Source organism: Quercus robur, chromosome 8 (genome assembly GCF_932294415.1).
Source record: "Quercus robur chromosome 8, dhQueRobu3.1, whole genome shotgun sequence".
NCBI classification, from domain to species: domain Eukaryota; kingdom Viridiplantae; phylum Streptophyta; class Magnoliopsida; order Fagales; family Fagaceae; genus Quercus; species Quercus robur.
Genome location: NC_065541.1, coordinates 55,233,179 through 55,251,935, shown reverse-complemented (window position 1 = coordinate 55,251,935; position 18,757 = coordinate 55,233,179). Strand labels below are relative to the sequence as shown.

General features: G+C 32.7%; 1 protein-coding gene across 1 annotated transcript; it reads left to right on the top strand.

Moving 5' to 3' along the window:
- Positions 1 to 1,246: 1,246 nt before the first annotated feature.
- On the top strand, positions 1,247 to 18,465 carry LOC126697105 (protein transport Sec1a-like). The gene is made up of 22 exons (XM_050393949.1): positions 1,247 to 1,476; positions 2,028 to 2,086; positions 2,807 to 2,888; positions 3,656 to 3,734; positions 4,390 to 4,440; positions 4,560 to 4,656; positions 4,757 to 4,789; positions 5,551 to 5,676; positions 7,415 to 7,606; positions 7,692 to 7,775; positions 7,909 to 8,007; positions 8,626 to 8,702; positions 10,360 to 10,456; positions 11,031 to 11,156; positions 11,249 to 11,344; positions 14,528 to 14,644; positions 14,774 to 14,851; positions 15,682 to 15,887; positions 17,041 to 17,131; positions 17,221 to 17,310; positions 17,961 to 18,065; positions 18,192 to 18,465. The coding sequence occupies exons 1-21, from the start codon at positions 1,398 to 1,400 to the stop codon at positions 18,027 to 18,029; spliced, it is 2,028 nt and encodes a 675-aa protein (XP_050249906.1). The 5' UTR covers positions 1,247 to 1,397; the 3' UTR covers positions 18,030 to 18,065; positions 18,192 to 18,465.
- Positions 18,466 to 18,757: the final 292 nt, after the last annotated feature.

Sequence of the window (18,757 nt, the reverse complement as noted above, 5' to 3'; positions counted from 1 at the left end):
CCTTCTCATGTCAATTGGTAAGTCCAAATTCAACCCTCGATTACATGGAGTTTTGGACCACACTTTAATTTAAATATATTTTTCTAAAAATAAAAATGGAGAACTAAAAAATATTATTGCAAATGGTTCTAAGCAAATTAGAATAAAATGAGAGACAAGAGAAAATAGTTAAATTGAAAAAAAACAAAACAAAACTTTTTTAATTATATCTAACTACATATCACATGTTTTAATAGGGCAATAAATGAACTAAGCTATTCATAAACATGTTTGAGTTTGACTTGATGAAAAACATATTCATGTTTGTTTGTTTATAAATGAGCCAAACTTGAGCCTTAATTTCAAACTTATTTAATAAACAAGCCAAGTTCAAGCAAAAAAATAGAATAAAATAATTGTTCATGAACAGGCCCCTAAAACATTAGGGCTTGATAAAAAATAAGCTGAGTTTAGGTTGGTATATGCCTAATATGAGATTGAAAAATAAATGCATATCTTACTAATTTTTTTAATTAATTGAGCATTGAAACCACACATCTTAACCAAATGAGTTCATAATATGCTTAATATGAGCTTATTAATGTACTTGTTTTGGATTTCAAGCTTAAAAACTTGATATTGAGCTCAAACTAAACTTGACTAATGAATTTAGTCAAACCAAGCCAAACTCAAGCGTTTGGATTACCTAAAAAGCTCAAACGTATATTTTAGGCTTTGTTTAAGCTTGAGTCAAATTTGAACATTTTATAGTTATTATCTAACTAAATTTGAACATTCAATATTCGACAAAACTAACTATTTATAGCCTATATTTTATCTTTGATCCATAGTTATCCACTTATCCTACTATCGAAAAATTTCAAAAACCCTTTCAAGCATCATGTATTGTAAGTGGCACATGCATGAGGCTAGGTTCTTACCATCTTTGTTAAGAGTCCATAGACGGTTATTAAGGGTGAGAGGGCATATGAGAAATATTATATCTACAATATTTTCACAACAAATTTTATGTGACAGGTTGTTATTGATAAGGTAGAAAAATAATTTCAGTGGTAGATTCAAATTATAACCAATAACAACCAATTAACCACTTATGATTTGTTGTAAAAATGTTATCAACGTAGAACTTCTGGAGGGCATATTCGTCATAAAACACACCCTAAAGTGTTAAAACGACGCCGTATGGAGATGTATAAATAAAAAAATTTGGAGGCATCTTTGCTTGTCCCTGAAACGTTAACGACCTTCACGTTCCAAATTACACGTTCCCACGCAAATATAACAAACTTTTCTCGTTTAGCAAACACGCGCACAGCTCTCTCTCTCTCTGTATTTGGGATTCCATTCTTTGAATCTGCGTGTTTTTTTTTTTTTAATCCAAATCTGCTGCAGCGACAATGTCATTCTCGGATTCCGATTCGTCCTCTCATGGCGGAGCCACAGAGTACAAAGGCTTCCGCCAAATTAGCCGTGATCGTAAGCTCTCTCTTTCTGTTTAGAATTTTGTTTTTGGATTCCGGTTCGTTTTCCGTTTGTTTCCTGAGGAAATGTAGGAAGAGAAAGGGAATCAAAATTTAAGCGTAAAATCTGAGTCAATAGTTTGAGCTTTTCCTTCTTTTTCTTACAACCGAATGGAGGTTTAGGATATATGAAACTAAAAACTTTCCGGAATTCAGGTTCATCCTAAACTCCGTTTGGTTGCCGAGAAAATTTTGAAAAAAAAAAAAAATTCCGAATTTTAGGATATTATATTATTATTGCGTTATTACAAGTTCAACCGACGTTGAAGCTTTGTCAATAAAAGTTGACAATAACTGAAACGAGAATGGTAATATTTTAAAACTTCTTTTATTGTCGTTTAGAAGAAATATTAGTCGTTTAGTGGGAATAGAAAACTGCAGAAACTTGTAGTCGTTTTGATTAGAGCTAAAAAGAGCTGAATGAAGCGACGGAAATATTTCTGTCATTTGTGTAACTTAGCTAAACGGTAGTCGTTTACCAATTTTTTTTTATGGGGGGTTTTTCAGGTTTGTTGAATGAAATGCTTGGATCAACTAGAACTGGGGATTCAAAGTCAACATGGAAGGTGCGCTCAGTGTGTGTGTGTTTTCATTTATGTTGTCTTGTTAAAGATTTTCTGTGTTACTAATAGGGTCAGTTTGGATGGTCAGGGTAATTCCGGGTCAACTCTACTCTACTCTCGCTCCCTCCCCATTATTCAAACTGGCCAATAACGAATCGCTATTGTAGAAGAAGCTTGGTTTTTTGGTTGTTTACTAATAGTGTTATGCTAGAGAGAGAGAGAAAAAAATACTCACACATGATTTTAATTACTCTATAGCAGAACTTGATTTGTTCTCTATGGATGTTGTCTCACTAAATGAAGCTAGGATTATCCGCGTTGTGGCAATAAAAAGTGATAAATTATATCATCCCAAAAACTTAAGCTGTTAGAAATTGGTGAATTTTTAATTATTGAACTATAATTCTAATAGTACGCCTCAACATATTCAAACATGCTCTAAATTAGTTATAAAAATGAAAGGAAAAAAAGAAAGATAAAGTAAAGTAAAGAGTTTTTACTGTTTAGACCTTAGCTGCTTCTCTTTTGGAATCTCATTGACATTTGCTGCTGCCTTTACCTAATACCTACAACTACAAGCATCCATACTATGATGTCAGACCAGTACTTGACTTGTCCTCATTTTTTTTATTCTGAATACATGGATAGCACTTTGTGTGGTTTTTATGATTGTGGAGTTGACCATGACAGTTTATTTTATTCAAACAAGTGATTTTTCTGTAGGTTCTCATCATGGATAAAGTTACGGTGAAAGTCATGTCTCACTCATGTAAAATGGCAGACATCACAGACCAAGGAGTTTCATGTAAGTATCAAAATATATTTTTCTTTGTAAATTTTTGCTTTTGCATTTGTGGATTAAGCTTTTTTTTTTTTGACACGTTTCTTGTTGCATTCGACATTGGCTGAATGCAAACTCTGATATTCCATGTTTCACACTCAAAGAGTTCCATCATGATGCTTTAAATGTATTTTTACCTATAAGCTTTCAATTTGTGGTCCTTTTCATTTTGATTTGATGCATGTCATCGCCAATGAGCTTTAGCTCAACTCAGTACTTCATTTTTCCATAATAGTGGGATTGAATGTCAGGTTATGGGTTCAAGACCCACTTGGTACGTGTGTAACTTACCATTAAAAAAAATAATGCATGTCATCATTTTGCTATTGGGCTCTACTTAAATGGCACTTTCTCATCAATAAAAATGGGGTGGAAATTGAGGTCTTGGGATTGAGTCTCACTGAGTGTGTTTGTAATGTGGTCCTTGTCATCTCCAAAATGCATTCATCATTATTCATGGCATCATTTTGAAATTCACTTCAACAATGGTTCCAAACAACTTCATAATTTGTTCTTCAACACTGGTTATTGATAATGTTAACTTACTGGGTGGAGGGTGAGGTCATGGGATTAAGTCTTATTAGGAGAATGAGTAACTTTGTAATTGAAAAAATTTATGCATGTCATCATCTTGAAACCCACTTCAACAATTGCACCAAACAACTGCGTAATGTGGTTCATCGATGCTGGTTATTGGCTTTGTAACTTCTAGAGATCTTCTTTCATTGTAGTGGTCGAAGACCTTTTCCGGAGAAGGCAACCACTGCCATCCATGGATGCTATTTATTTCATCCAGCCGTCAAAAGAAAAGTAAATTCTTCTTCTTCTGTTTCTTTTGGTTAGTTATGAGTCATATTTGTTTCCTTCAAGAGAAAATGCTTATATACATTCTTTAACATACACAATCATTAATGTTGCACTCATGTTGGTCCTTGTTTGTAACATTAATCATACATTTTGAGCTACATGTTGCTGCCGCTATAATTGCACTATCATACTACCAAAATTAACTAGCAGATAGCACAAAGATTTAAAATCATCTAATTCTCATACTCGATGTATATTGTTAAGAAAAGTCAAGCAGGGGCTCTATGATAAATATGCAGGGATCCTCTCTTTCAGATCGAGAAAGAGAAATGTCACTTGATGTTTGGAACTTTAGAGTTACCAATCAGGTGTTCATCAAATATGTTTTTTGTTGAAAACTATCTAGCATTTTGCTATGTAGTTCCATGCATTTACTGAAACGAAAATTTCTGGGCTTGGTAAATTTTCAACTAATTTACTAATACCTCGTATGCCTACTTGTCAGTTTGATTTTTCTACCAATTCCCTTTTAGTTTTTTTTTATATGGATATATCCACAGTTTATGCTTATCTTGCATTTGCTTATGAATTTTGGAATTTAATGCACAAAATTGATAAGATGGATCCATTTTAACCCTGTCTTTTTGCTAGCATGCAGTGTAGTTATGTTTTTGTCTGACATGTCTGGAAGGGAGCCTTTATACAAGAAGTATGCAAAGGATACTGCTTTCTGAAAATTCTAGTTTATATTTCTTTTTAGAATTTCAGCCAGCGTTGTTGTGATCATTGTTTTGTTTTTTCTTTCCTTTCCTGCTTGTTGGGTTCCAGGGCATTTGTATTTTTCAGTTCACCAGTCCCAATGGAATTTGTGAATCACATCAAGAGTGATACAAGTGTCTTACCTCGCATACGTGCACTGAGAGAGGTCTAGATCTTCATTGTTATTTTATTGATTCTTGTTAGAAGTTTGGTAGTTTTCCCTTTTAATTATATTGTGCGCAATCTTTTTTTCTTTGTTTATGCAGATGAATTTGGAGTACTTTCCCATAGACAATCAGGTATTTGTTGACAATACCTTCTTTCAGTTCTCCTGATGCTATTTTGATCAATGTGCCTCATATTAATTTTAGGGAATCAACTATTCTGTTTAGTTTTAGATCTCCATTGTTGCAAACACCATCTTCTTGTACTCAACTTATGAATATACTATGAAGAAAATATTATTTATATGAGAAGTTCCTATTTGCACAACTTTGGTGAATTTGTCCAGAATTATCTTTCTGGATTATACTTCAGAAAATTGGGTTATATTTTCTTCTCCTGACTGTAATCTTGTGTTATTGCTGGAATTTTTTTCTAAAACACTTCCATAATATAATTTGTGTTGTGTTTATGTTCTCCTCACCACATCATTGCATATAATGTATTGAGGTTTGCAGAGTGTAGGCATGGTGACAGATGGTCCTCAAGTTAGAAGACTTTCTTTAATGAATAGTCAAAAATGTTTAATCATGATTGTAATTAGCATAAGCTGAAGTCTCATTAGCTGGTGATTCTGAGACATTGGAGCCGGGCTTTGCTTTGAAATGCTTAAATATAAGTGAAATTTACAAAATATGTATGTAAATTGTGAGGTACATTTGGCTACAGACACTCCTGCATTTGGCTACCCTAAGTGCTCTGTAGGCAATGACATTTAAGATTATAGTTACTGCTGAGCATCCCAACAATATTGATTTTTACTTTTTTTTTTTTTAAGCTATTTAAAAGAAATTAAAAAAAAAAAAAATCTTAATTAAGCAATTTCCCTTAAATGCAGGCTTTTGTCACTGATCATGAAAGAGCATTGGAGGAACTTTTCGGTGATATTGATAACCCTCGAAAGTTTGATGCTTGTTTGAATACGATGGCAACTCGAATTTCTACAGTTTTTGCTTCATTGAAGGTATGAATCTTATCCTAAAAATGTTCTTTCTTGTGATTACTCATATTCAAAGTAAGCTTATGTATTACATGTGGCCACCATTTATTAAATCACCAATAATTGTAAAAAAGGAAATTGGTTCTAAGCATGTTTAGAGCCATCTTTTCCAACCCATCACGTGTTGACTTATAAGACTTCATGTGAATTATTTAAACAAGTCACATGACTCATTAACAAAGTCAAGAACTAAAATTACACATGAATGCTCCATTCTATTGCCACATAGTGGGTTGTAAATGTTAAACTATCAATTGTCCCAAAAGTTTAAACTAGTGGGATATGGTAAATTTAATCATTTAACCACATATTTCTAACACTCCCCCCCTCACGTGTGGGCTGAAACTACCTTTTAATAGGTGAGGCCCAACATATGAGAATTTTAAATGGAAGGTAGAGTGGAGGAGATAAGAATCAAACTTAGGATCTCATGCTCTGATACCATATTAAACTACCGATTGCCCCAAAAGTTTAAGTTATTGGGATATGGTAAATTTAATCATTTAACCATATATTTCTAATAGTAAAAGGATAGCCTCAAACATGTTTGGAGCCAAACTTTTTCCTTAGTGGTAAATAAAAAAGGAAAATGTTTGGCTTTAAACATATTTGGAGCTATCTTGCTCCAACCTATTATGTGGTAATTGAATAGATCATCCATGTGTAGTTTTAGTGACATGGTTTTTTAACGAGCCATGTGGTTTGTTTAAATAATACATGTGGATAGTCTTATAATTTGCCATGTAATGGGTTGGAAAAGATAGCCCCAAACATGTTTGGAGCCAAACTTTGTCCAATAAAAAAATACTCTTATATTTCTGATTGCATTTCTGCTTGTGATCTACTCCAGTACTAAGTTTTTAGTTACCACAAATGCACTGATATTGCATGCAACTAATCTTTAGTACCATCCTTTTGCATTAGTCTTCAATATCCCTTACAGATTTTCACTCAACCATTTGTTGCTTTATTTTTGTTGTCCTTGGTTTGATCAAGCAAGTTGAATTATATTCTCTGCTCCTCTCTTTCTCATTATTGAATTTGTATCTTCTGATTCAGTCATGTTCAACATCGAATTTATCACTCATATGCATATGTTTAAGAAGCTCTTAATAAATAATGATAACAGTGAGCTCAGTGTTTTATTGGAGTTTAGTGCATATGTTAAGAGTCTTCTCTTTTTGGTTGAATTTTCCAGAAGAGGATGACTAGAATGACCATGTTTCTATCTTTTTGGCCATGTGTAAAGTCTGCAATGGTGGTTAAACAATTCAGTTTGGTTTAACTAGGATTAATAGAACAAAAGAAAGCCTTAGCAAAACTATTTTTAGGTGGTTGGAGTCATTACCTCTTGGATTCATGTTAAGGAATTGAGCAATGGGTTTATGCAGGAGGAAACCTTGGATTCATGTTTAGAATGAATTGAATTATGAGTTTATGCAGGTTGGCAAACCTGGGACCGCACTCATTACATGGGCTTGGGTCTGGCTGTGTTAGACCTTTAAGTTAAAGATACATGGATTAATGCATAGCTTTAGCATGAAATTAGGCACTGAAACTTATTTTTTGGAGTAGGCATTGACAGTTGAATATTTGAATTCATCATATTTTTTATATGTGGAAACATTAACTCCTTGATAATCAATTCAGTGCTCTTCTTTATTTGCTATGGAATTTTCAACATACCTTTGCATTTTCTCAGGAGCTGCCATTTGTACGATATCGAGCTGCCAAGACACCTGATGACTCTACAGCAGCAGCATTTCGTGATTTAGTTCCTACAAAGCTTGCTACTGCAGTTTGGAACTGTATTTTGAAGTATAAAACTTCCATTCCCAACTTTCCACAGACTGAAACATGCGAGCTGCTAATCTTGGATAGATCAGTTGATCAGGTTATATTAATTCTCTTGTTATGACATTATTTTGGTATGCTCTTTTAGTTTGATTTTATTGAGCGTGTTGAACTTACATGTATAGATTGCTCCTGTCATACATGAATGGACTTATGATGCTATGTGTCATGATTTATTGGATATGGATGGAAATAAATATGCATATGAGGTAAGTCTTCATGTTGTTTTTGTTTTTTTTCCCCATTATGTTTGCCTTTTCATTCCCCCCCCCCCCCCCCCCCCCTTCCCTCTTTTTGTCTTTTTATTTTTTATTTTAATGGATAGCATATATTTCATATTAGGTTCCCAGCAAAAAAGATGGTCAAACTGAAAGAAAAGAGGTCCTTTTGGAGGACCATGATCCAGTCTGGCTTGAGCTTCGCCATGCACACATAGCAGATGTATGTCTAATGCATATACAGTTGAACCCCTTATAATTTTTATTTATTTATTATTATAATAAATAATTTTTAAGGAGCAGACTTCTTTCCACATTTAATTAATAATTCTCATAATTATAATAAACATTTTTTCAGAAAGTTTTCTTATGACTATTATTTATAGGAATAAAAAACTGTGCTTATTTTAAATATTTAATGAATTATTATATTTAATTGCCTTTTTTTTTTCCTTTAAATCCTAGAATATTAAGATTATTTTTTCTTTCAGAAACTATTACTCCTTTTATTTCTGTTTATATAAGTCAAAGTCTCAACTAGGTTCCTCTTTTAAGATACCATTAAACCTTTTTTTTACTCTTTTGTTTTCATCACCCCTTTACCTTTTCTTTGATATGTACAACACTCAGTTTAAATTTTTTATGGTTCAATTTCTTAACTAATAAATATCTAAATAACCTAGTTTTGTCCGGAATTCCAAAAATCATCTTTTATTCATTAAAGTTATAAAGAAATTTAATTTTTCTATCCACCTTGATTATAAATTATAAAAGGTCAACTTTATAGTCTTTCTTTTTGATATATTGCATGAATTCTTTTTTCCACTAACTGGCGTATCAGGCTAGTGAACGTTTGCATGAGAAGATGAGCAACTTCGTATCGAAGAACAAAGCTGCACAAATCCAACAGAGTGGAAGGTTGGTGCAGGCTTGGATTTGTACTATTTGATTTTTTGGCTTTTTGATGTTGAACTTTGCATGTTACAACGTTTTAGCTTATTAGTGTTAATGTTAAAGTTTTAATACATTATCACTGTTTATTTCACTATTTTAAAATTCTTTTTTCTCTAAGCAATACCATGGCAGATGTCCAATAGGACACAGATCTTCTGCTATTTCAGAACTGAATTCTCCTCCATCTGAGAGTCAACGTTGTGTTGTGAAATTGAATATGTCAATCTAGACAACAAAGAACCATGAAAATAAAATCTTCGCGGCGACAAGAGATAGTCATTAATGATAGAACATATCTTGGGGATAGAAAATGAAATTGATGCTTGTTATAGTTATGCATTTAAGTTCTCAATGAGATTTAGCTCAAATGGCACCTCATTCCCTTGTAGGAGTAAGGTCGATGGTTATGTTGTGGTTCAAGAGCCACAGGATGCATCTAATTGTCAATAATAATAATAAAAAAGTGGCATTTTAAGTTACTTGTCAAATAAAAATGAAGCATTTAAGTCAAAAGTCACTATCTAGTAAATTGGTAACCTTCTTGCTTGTGAGTGAAAAATTAACATTAATAAGGGTCTAGTTGTGTTTTGATTACAAAGGTTGTTCTCTTTCAAGAGTTAAATATATTGTGGAATATAATGAAAAGTGTGGAAGGATATGGTATTTGGGATTGTAAAATAAGTAAACCCAGGATAGAATATATAATTTACAAATTTGATGAGGACTTATGTAAGAGATAGTGATGCAGAAGACACAAGAAGACTTTTATTTTAGTTTAGTATTATTTATTTTTTCAAGTCAATAGTATTTTTATGTTCTAAGCTCTAGTAGTTTATTAAGCTATTAGTATTTTAATATTTGGAAGCAAGGTTATTTTTATAATAAGGCAATTAGGGTTTCCTAAGCCAATTAGAACTAGGGTTTAGTTTTCCTATATAAGCAAAGTATTGTTCTCCTTTTGGAGAACTTTTAGAGATGAATGAAAAGTTGCCTTTTGGTTTCTTTGGTCTGGTGCCGACTCCCGACTCCAAGCAAGTCTAGGTGCTGACTCCTAGATTCCTATCTTTATTTCATGTTGTTTAATTTTGTTCTGGTTGCCCTGCGTCAGATAAGTTGCTGTGTTAGTTTCATTAATGGTAGGATCCTTTAGGTAATTGTTTAAGTATTATAAAGAGGGCATAGAACTTAGGGAAAAGGTTATGCAGTTAAGAGGTGATCAAAATGCATCTGATCACTATCAGGTATGTGAGAAGTGAGGAACATGGAACACACACGCACCCACAAAATGAAGGGTAGATGTCTATGGTATGTGGAGCAGGCTAGGTTGAGTTTAGCCATGATTTAGGTGCTGATTTTCTTTTCCAGGGCTTTGTGAAGTATGACTTGAATTTTTCTGATTTTCTAACCATTCTTTAGATTTATGATATTTGAAATGCAATTTATACAGATTTTACTACTTCTCATGACTATGTACATGGGACTTGCTGAGTTCATTAGAAATTAATTAGGATTCAAACCAAGGAGGGAAAAATACCTGGTGTCAAGAGTTTTTTAAAAAAATTTCATCATGCAGCTTTGCACTTAGCTTCAATCACTTATGACATTCTTTGATTTTATCTAGAGATGGAAGCGAAATATCTACACGAGACTTGCAAAAAATGGTTCAAGCTTTGCCACAGTACACTGAACAAGTTGAGAAGATTTCTCTCCATGTGGAGGTTTGTTTTCTTCCTTCATCAAATTTTGTATTCCTTGTTGGATGAAACATGTTGGCATTTACTTCAAGGAGAAATATGAGTACTTTATTCATCCAGATGCAATCTGAGTGATTTTTTTCCCTTTCTTTTCTTTTTTTCCAATTCTTTTGGGTGTTTAAGAAAGTTCACAATGCTGCAAAATTATTAGAACAACTACTGTAGTCTTGAACCAAGAGAAAAAAGAAAAAGATTTATAGCAAAATCTTTAATTGTTTCATTGTTGTATATTTGGAGTCAAGGCATTTTAAACACTGTAAATTTTCAAGTATTTACCACCCCCCCCCCCCCCCCAAAAAAAAAAAGGGTCAAAAGGCTCTTATGCATAAGTGAGAGCAGACATGCAATTCTATTAAATTTTCTTGAAGTTTTATCTCCAAAACTGGACTTTAGAATTAGGAATAGAACTGTCATCTGAAAGTTTGGTCTGAAAAGTACGGTCAGAGATAAATATCAAAGTTAGGATTATAAGGAGTTGTTAGAGTATCGGATCATGTTTCTTCCATTTTGATTGTTTTACTTGATTATTTCATTATAGATTGCTGGAAAAGTTAACAGAGTTATCAGAGAAATGGGACTGCGAGAACTTGGGCAGCTGGAACAGGATCTAGTTTTTGGAGATGCAGGAGCCAAGGATGTTATCAATTTTCTGAGGACAAAACAGGTAATGTACTAAGCCCATGTTGCTGAAAAAAGGGATGTTCCTTTGTTCTAAATACTTGCTAATATCTATTCTTGTTGACTTTTTTAATGCAGGATGCAACTCCTGAAAATAAGTTGCGTTTGTTGATGATTTATGCATCTGTCTATCCTGAGAAGTTTGAGGGTGATAAAGCTTCAAAGCTAATGCAGGTAGCCACAGAATTCCAATTCTTGGATTTTTATAGATACATAATTTTTTTTTTTTCCGTCGAGGAGAATCTATTAAAAAAAAAAATGCAGCTGATGAAGTAAACCTGGACCAATGATTGTTATGATTTTTGAAGCTGATTTTAGTTGATTATTTTATCTGCATCTCCATTTCACCTGAAGAAGTTACTTTTCATTCTAAGATCTGAAATTACTTCTGCTTATCAAAAATAAAAAGATCTGAAATTACTTCTTTTTAAGATCTGCAGTATTGCCATGAGTTGATTGTAGTGTTGCAATTGAATGCAATGTAATAGTAAAAAAGGAAGTTCATTTTGAGGATCCTTAAATTTGATTTTAAGCTTCTCATTAAGGATAATTTTAATGTAATGCACTGATTTGACCTTAGGTTCCATGAGCTTACCTCTATTGCTGAGTGGAGGACAAGTGAATTTCCTATCACAATAGGTTTGCATCAAGAATCAACTTTGAGTTCATATTTCATATCTCTTTGCACTAGTTATGGATGAACTTACTAGACCGATGCAAGATGAAGTCCTTTTTATATGTTTTTTTGTAGATGATATAGTTTTAGTTGATGAAACTAAACATGGAGTTGACACCAATTTAGGAATCTAGAGGGATGCATTAGAATAAAAAAGTCTTAGGTACATGGAGTATAAGTCTAATACAAGGAGAAACAAAGATGGAGAGGTAGTAAAATTTGATGTTCTTGAGATTCCAAATAGTAAGTGATTTCAATATCTTGGATCAATAATTCATAAAAATATGAGAGATCAAGGAATATGTGAATTGTAAGATAAGAATAGGGTTGATTATTTGGAAAATTACATCAAAAGTGTTGTATGATCATAGAATACCTATTTAAGTTAAAGGAAAGTTTTTAAAAAATTGCTATAAGACCAATTATGATATATGTTATTGAATGTTTGACTATCAAGAAGCAACATGTCCATAAAATGAGCATTGCTGAAATGAGAATATTAAAATAGATAAGTGGAAACACATGCAAAGATAAGCTACAAAATGAAGAAATTTGTTAAAGATACGAGTGTCTCCTATTAATGAAAATATGAGGGAAAATCGTTTGAGATAGTTTGGTTATATGCAAAGAACAATTAATGAACTGATGAGGAAAAGTGATTTGGTTCAAGTCAAGAGAACAAAGAAAGGTAGATGAAGACCTAAAGTAACACTAGTAGAAGCAGTAAAAAAGATATGTTATTCTTTCCCAAATTTTAGTCTTCATTTTTTTGAGCAAGGATAAAGTATAGGTCATCTTCCCAAGTTCCTAATTGTTAAGAAACAAGAGAGGATATGGGCTCAATGGCATGTTTTTTCTCATTGTTCATGACTCAAGATGGAAACGTGAAACAGGGCTAGATCTCATTTAGCTTAACAAAACCCTTAAATCCATAAAGGGTCTATGAATCCATAAGGAAAAACTCTGTAATCCACCCAAAAAAAAGGAGAAAAACCTCTCTAAAAATATTATTGATATTCTAAATTTATTTTTGTTTTACATATTGCAATCCTATTTAAAGGCTTTAGAAAACTTATTTTCAAGTAAAAATATTCCTAAACATATCCTAATTGATACAATGCCATCATAGGACTCTATTTTGAACAACAAACCCTTAAAAACACCTAAAATTAAGTAAATAAATCCTATATCCTAAAATTAAGAAAATTATATAAAAATTAAAAAATATACAAATGGTAAAAATTAATACTCACCTTGTCCTACATTAGTTCACAATGAAAATAAATTAGTTGCTTTAAAATTTAAATATGTTCCAAATGTCTTTTCATACTATTAGGAGATACTTTATACAGTTATACTTACCAATTCTTTTATAACTATGATTTGCAACAGGTAAAAAGAAAAAATATAGTTATATATCAAACAATTTTGATATGAGTGTGTATCACGATTAACACTGCTCAACTTATGAAACAATATGAGCATATCACCGAGTACTAGCTCCTATGATTCGAATATACATCAATTGTCAGGCCCCACTGTTAGTGTTATCTGCTACATTCAAATGGGTTTGAGATTGAATCATATCCTTTATATATATATATATATATATATAGGGTCTGTTCGGATAGAACTTATTTTGCTGAAACTGAAAACTGAAAACACTGTAGCAAAATAATTTTTAAATGTGTGAATAATGCTGTGAGACTTATTTTTAATGAAAAAGTTGATAAAAAGTGAAGTTTGTGGGTTCACAGTTGAAAAGTTAACAAAACCGGCTCTGGAAAAAAAAAAAAAAAATATATATATATATATATATATATGAAAACGCGCAAAGTTGAAAACGTGTACGTGGACGTGCTATCCAAACTGCACCTAAATCTAATCAGATTCAAATATTTTCTTCTATTGATTCCACACACTATTTTTTTTTGAATGGGTCACATATATATTTTTAATGATTCCTTTTTTAAAATGTTATTTTGTACTGTACAATTCCTTTGTTTGTGGATCCATTTTCACATAAGAGGTAATTTGCTTTGGACAATATGGTGCAGTTTGGATAGCACGTCCACGTTCACGTTTTCAACTTTGCGCGTTTTCAGAATTTTTTTTTTTTTTTTTTCAGAGCCATTTTTGTTGACTTTTCAACTGTGAACAGTGCACTTGTGCACTGTTCATGGACCTACAAACTCCACTTTTTATCAACTTTTTCATTAAAAATGGGTCCCACAGCACTATTCACACATTTAAAAATTATTTTGCTACAATGTTTTCAGTTTTCAGTTTCAGCAAAATAAGTTCTATCCAAACGTATCCTTAATTTAATCCAAATGTAGTAGTATAACTGTATAAGAGTGAAAGGAACTATTCCAATGTCATCAAAAGTCTAGTGCTTCTGATTGAAGTGTTTTTGTTACTGGTTTCGCTGGGCCTTCAATTATCATTTTTTTCCTTTTTATGCAGTTTTTTTTTTTTTTTTTTTTTTTTTTGAGTTACTTATGCAGTTTTTCTTAATTTACTTTCTTACTTACCCAAAAATTCCCTGCCTCATTAATCTTCCTATTTCTTACAAGTACAGTAATCATCTTTAACACCTTTCTATTATTATTGTGTACAGCTGACAGAAATTTTCATTTTGCAATTAGTTATATTAATTTTTTTCCCCTTTATTTAACTAGTTGGCTAGATTACCACGTGAGGACATGACGGTGATAAATAATATGCGATTGCTTGGGGGATCATCAGATGATAAAAAGAAAACTGGTAGCTTCTCACTCCAGTTCAATGCTCAGAAGGTAAAACACATTTTTGAAAATTGGAATGCTTGATGAAGATCCTGTGTACACTAGACGAAAGTTTGGGTGGGGGATGGGGGAAAGGATGCAAAACCTAACAGTTGATAAATATACTTTCTTGATTATCAGACAAAGCAGGCAGTGAGAAAGGATCGCTCTGGTGAGGAAGAGACATGGCAGTTATCACGATTTTATCCCATGCTAGAGGTATCATATCACATGATGCAAGCCTCTCCACTTTTTGTTGCTTACTACATGGCTTTATAGAGTTGTATCCTTCTTCTCCTATAAATTTCTTCAGATGTTTAGCATTGCCTAATTTTACGGAGAGTTAAATAAAAGTTCAGCTATGCTTTCTTTGATGTCTTTAGTGTATTGATGAAACCTGTTGCTGCATTGCAATACTTTTTTTATTTTTATTTAGTTTGAAACAGGATGACATTTATTGTATGAGCACTATCTAAGCCCTTGGTGATCAAACTACATAAATATAGTTTGTTCAAATTTTAGTTATGGTATTCCTAGTATGGTGATGCTGATTAGTATTGTGGGAGACCAAAAACTTTATTATTCCTACATCTTTTGTACATTTTTATGGCCTAATCATGATCATGTAGCTGTATCATTTTTGTAAATATACCATGGCAATAGACGTTTTGGCTGATAACTATACCATTTCTGCTCACCCATCATCAGCCTGCTGCCTGACAGTTTGGCATTGCTGATATGAAAGGTATAAACTAGTTGTGTAACTGTCCACTTTCATAAAAGTAGCTGTCACCCATTTTATTTTAAAAGAAGAAAATAAAAAGAGTATATAGTATGAAACATGGGTGGTTACCTTTCATTGGGATTCAATGGTTATTCCTGTTCAAAACTGAATTTTTTGTTGAACAAGTGGAATTCAATTGTGATTGTGCCGTGTTTACCTTTCATTAGGATTCAGAAGCAATGGAATCTAGATAAACATGTGTTACTATGTTCTGCATGGTCTTCTATTTTAATTGACAGTCTAACATAACATCGTTTTGTCTCAGGAGCTTATTGAAGATCTTGGCAAAGGTGAGTTACCAAAGAATGAATACTCATGTATGAATGTACCGAGTCCACTTGAGAGAGGAGGCTCCCGGAGATCTACCCCGAGTGCACCAATGCAGCCAAGTCAAATTTCTGCCCATTCAATGAGATCAAGACGGACTACGAATTGGGCACGACCTCGAAATTCTGATGATGGATACTCAAGGTAATTTCACAATTATATATCCCAGTTCTTGGAGTAATCTGCTGTGTCCATGACTAGCATGCACAGTGCAGATAGACAATCTGTTAGATCTGTTCTTCCTGTAACCTGTATGATCATTCAGTTAACATGATCTTAGCCCATGGGCTCTTTACTATTTTCTGTTATATGTTCAATATGTCACATCTTATCTAGTTAAAGCATTTGGTTGATGATTGATGATAACAGTTTAGAGGTTGCTCCTGCGTATTAGAATCAGGGACAGACCCAGGTGGGGGCCAAGAGAGTCCGGCCCCATTCCAATTATTTTTTAGTTATTATATATTTCTTTTTTCTTTTTTTAGTTGGCACCTTTCCAAAACCCTAGTCCCCATTTTCCTCAATAAATTTAACTAGCCTCATCTAAATTACAACTACTCAACTCAAAAACTTAACAAAAACAATAAAGACGATCACAATGGTAATTGTACTTTAGCAAAAAAAAAAAAAAAAAAAAAATTTACTACTAAAGAACCAAAAAATCATGTGTTATTAGAGAAACTAAAGCTAAATTTTTTGCAGTAGTAAACTAATATAAATACCAATTGACTGTAACAAGTTGTTAAAAATAAAATATAATATATTAAAATTATATCTCTTCTTCAATTAAAAAACTCAAATTTTCTTGCTTCCTTTATTATTTTAGTGAGTTGTTTATATTATTTTAAATAAAGTGATAAAAAAAATAGAACATTTGATATTGGGTGTATTATAAAATGAGGTAGTAAAATAGATAAATAAGTTTTTTGAGTTGTTAAAAACTAAAAATTTTAGCACCACCATTATGAATGCTCTTATTTCAACCGAAAAAAAAAAAAAAAAAAAAAAAAAAAAAAAAAAAAAAAAAAAAAAAAATCCTGCCCGGCCTAGTATTAAAAAAACATATATTATTTTGTTTTTATTTTTGTCTTTGTTGTTAAATAATTGCATCTTAATATATTTTGAAACAACGGTTTTAAGTATTTATAATTTTTTAATACTATATGGATGTCTATTGGAGTTTTTTTTTTTTCTTTATTCTTCTCTGCTAGCATGGGTCCATCCCTGATTAGAACTGCAACTTTCATCTCAATAATGCTGAGATTTCAACTTCTTACTCTTCTGCCACCTTTTGTAGTGACTCAAGTTTAAGGATTGCATCTAACGAATTCAAGAAGATGGGCCAACGAATTTTTGTATTTATCATTGGTGGGGCTACTAGATCTGAGGTAAGTTTTTTAAAGAAGTTCTCTTTGTTTCTAGAGCTCCAGTTAAATTTCGGTTCTCACCTGATATTTTTTCCTGACACTGCTGATAGCTACGAGTTTGTCACAAGCTCACAACAAAACTCAGAAGGGAAGTAGTCCTGGGTTCTTCTAGTATTGATGACCCGCTTCTATATATCACGGTAATAAAATGCCTATTCATCATTCTTTTTCTCATTACCTCATATGGCCTTTTACCTAGAGGTCTTTCACCTTGAGTGGCATCATTTGATTTGTAGAATCCTAATTGGCCATTTACAATCTAGCCAAAGACGGAGAAAATTTAGAGAGAAACTATATCGATGACTTGAATGAAGCATACTCTCTAACTTGTCCTCTGTTAAAAGAATTTTTCTCTAGTTAACATTGTAAATCAGTTGATCATTTAAGCACATAAGGTTGAACATTTTTCCATTCAGTTATGAAACATTGATGATTTTAGAGTTTGAATTGACTCCAAAAGTACCAGCTGGTTCCTGGTTTCTAATCTTTTGCTTGGAAAAACCAAGCCTCTCCAATCACTTCCTTTATGGTCATTTTTGTTTACGCTCACTTCATAAAAACATTTCAAGCTTTTTTGCTTTTGAACATTCATCTTAAGCAAAAGTGGATTTGCAAAATTGATCACACTTAAGTCTTGCACTCTAGTTTTCAGTGGGAACCAAGTAACATGCCTTTTTTTGCTCCTTTTTTCTTTCCTTGAACTGGATGCTTGCTCAATGAGAATAAGATTTAGCTCTGATATATTTGAACAGCCAATTTAGTTGTCAATATTTTTTTTTAAATTTTGCAGAAACTAAAGCTGGTGTCAGAAAGAGAACTCTCAGTGGATAATCTCAAGATCCAAAGTTGGATGCCATAGGATTTTGTGAAATATGCTTTTGCTCAAAGCCAGCAGGTTGGATGTTGCCCCCTTTTTTCGTAATTGTGATATGATTACATCCTCTGTATTTCTTCAATATTAGAAATGGAATGTTGTGTTGATATTAGGGAAAATTGCACAATGCTTCTTTTGTTTCTACAGAATTAAGGCCTGACTTGTAAAGAAAAATACAACCAGTTCGGTGATGCTTGTGCTTTTCGTCAAACTGTGCAGTCTTCTCGTGATGTAAAAAAGAGTTGTTGGAAGAGTATTTTGCTCCCCAATTTTTTAAGGGGCATTAGATTCTGGTGGGGATCCCATTATGTTTGACGGAGCATTGAGAGAATTTCATTGTGTTTCAGTCGGCATTTGAAGTCACTTTTCTTACATCTGTATTATACTTTATTTTATATATAGAGAACCACTTGTTGCATGACTTCCACTTCCAGGATTAGGGGCTGAATGCTCTAGAGTGGATTTGGTATGAAATTGCTATACTGATGGAAGCGATGGAAGCCAACTTCCACAAGTCGACTTGCCAATTTTGCCATGACAGAGCAGTGCCAGAAAATTGTCCATAATTTGACCGTGATCATGGCATTTTCTTTTTCTTCTCTATAAATATCAAACATGACATTTTCTTAGAATGTAGATGGAAGGGTTCACAGTATTTCAAATGGAAGAATGATAAACATTAAATTTCTAAATTGGGTTTCATCCAATGATGG

Bases quoted from the DNA above. Each gene is read 5' to 3' on its own strand.
- LOC126697105 (XM_050393949.1), top strand. From the start codon at position 1,398: ATGTCATTCTCGGATTCCGATTCGTCCTCTCATGGCGGAGCCACAGAG. The intron at 1,477-2,027 runs GTAAGCTCTCTC...GGGGTTTTTCAG, and splicing joins CCGCCAAATTAGCCGTGATC to GTTTGTTGAATGAAATGCTT. The intron at 4,790-5,550 runs GTATTTGTTGAC...CCTTAAATGCAG, and splicing joins ACTTTCCCATAGACAATCAG to GCTTTTGTCACTGATCATGA.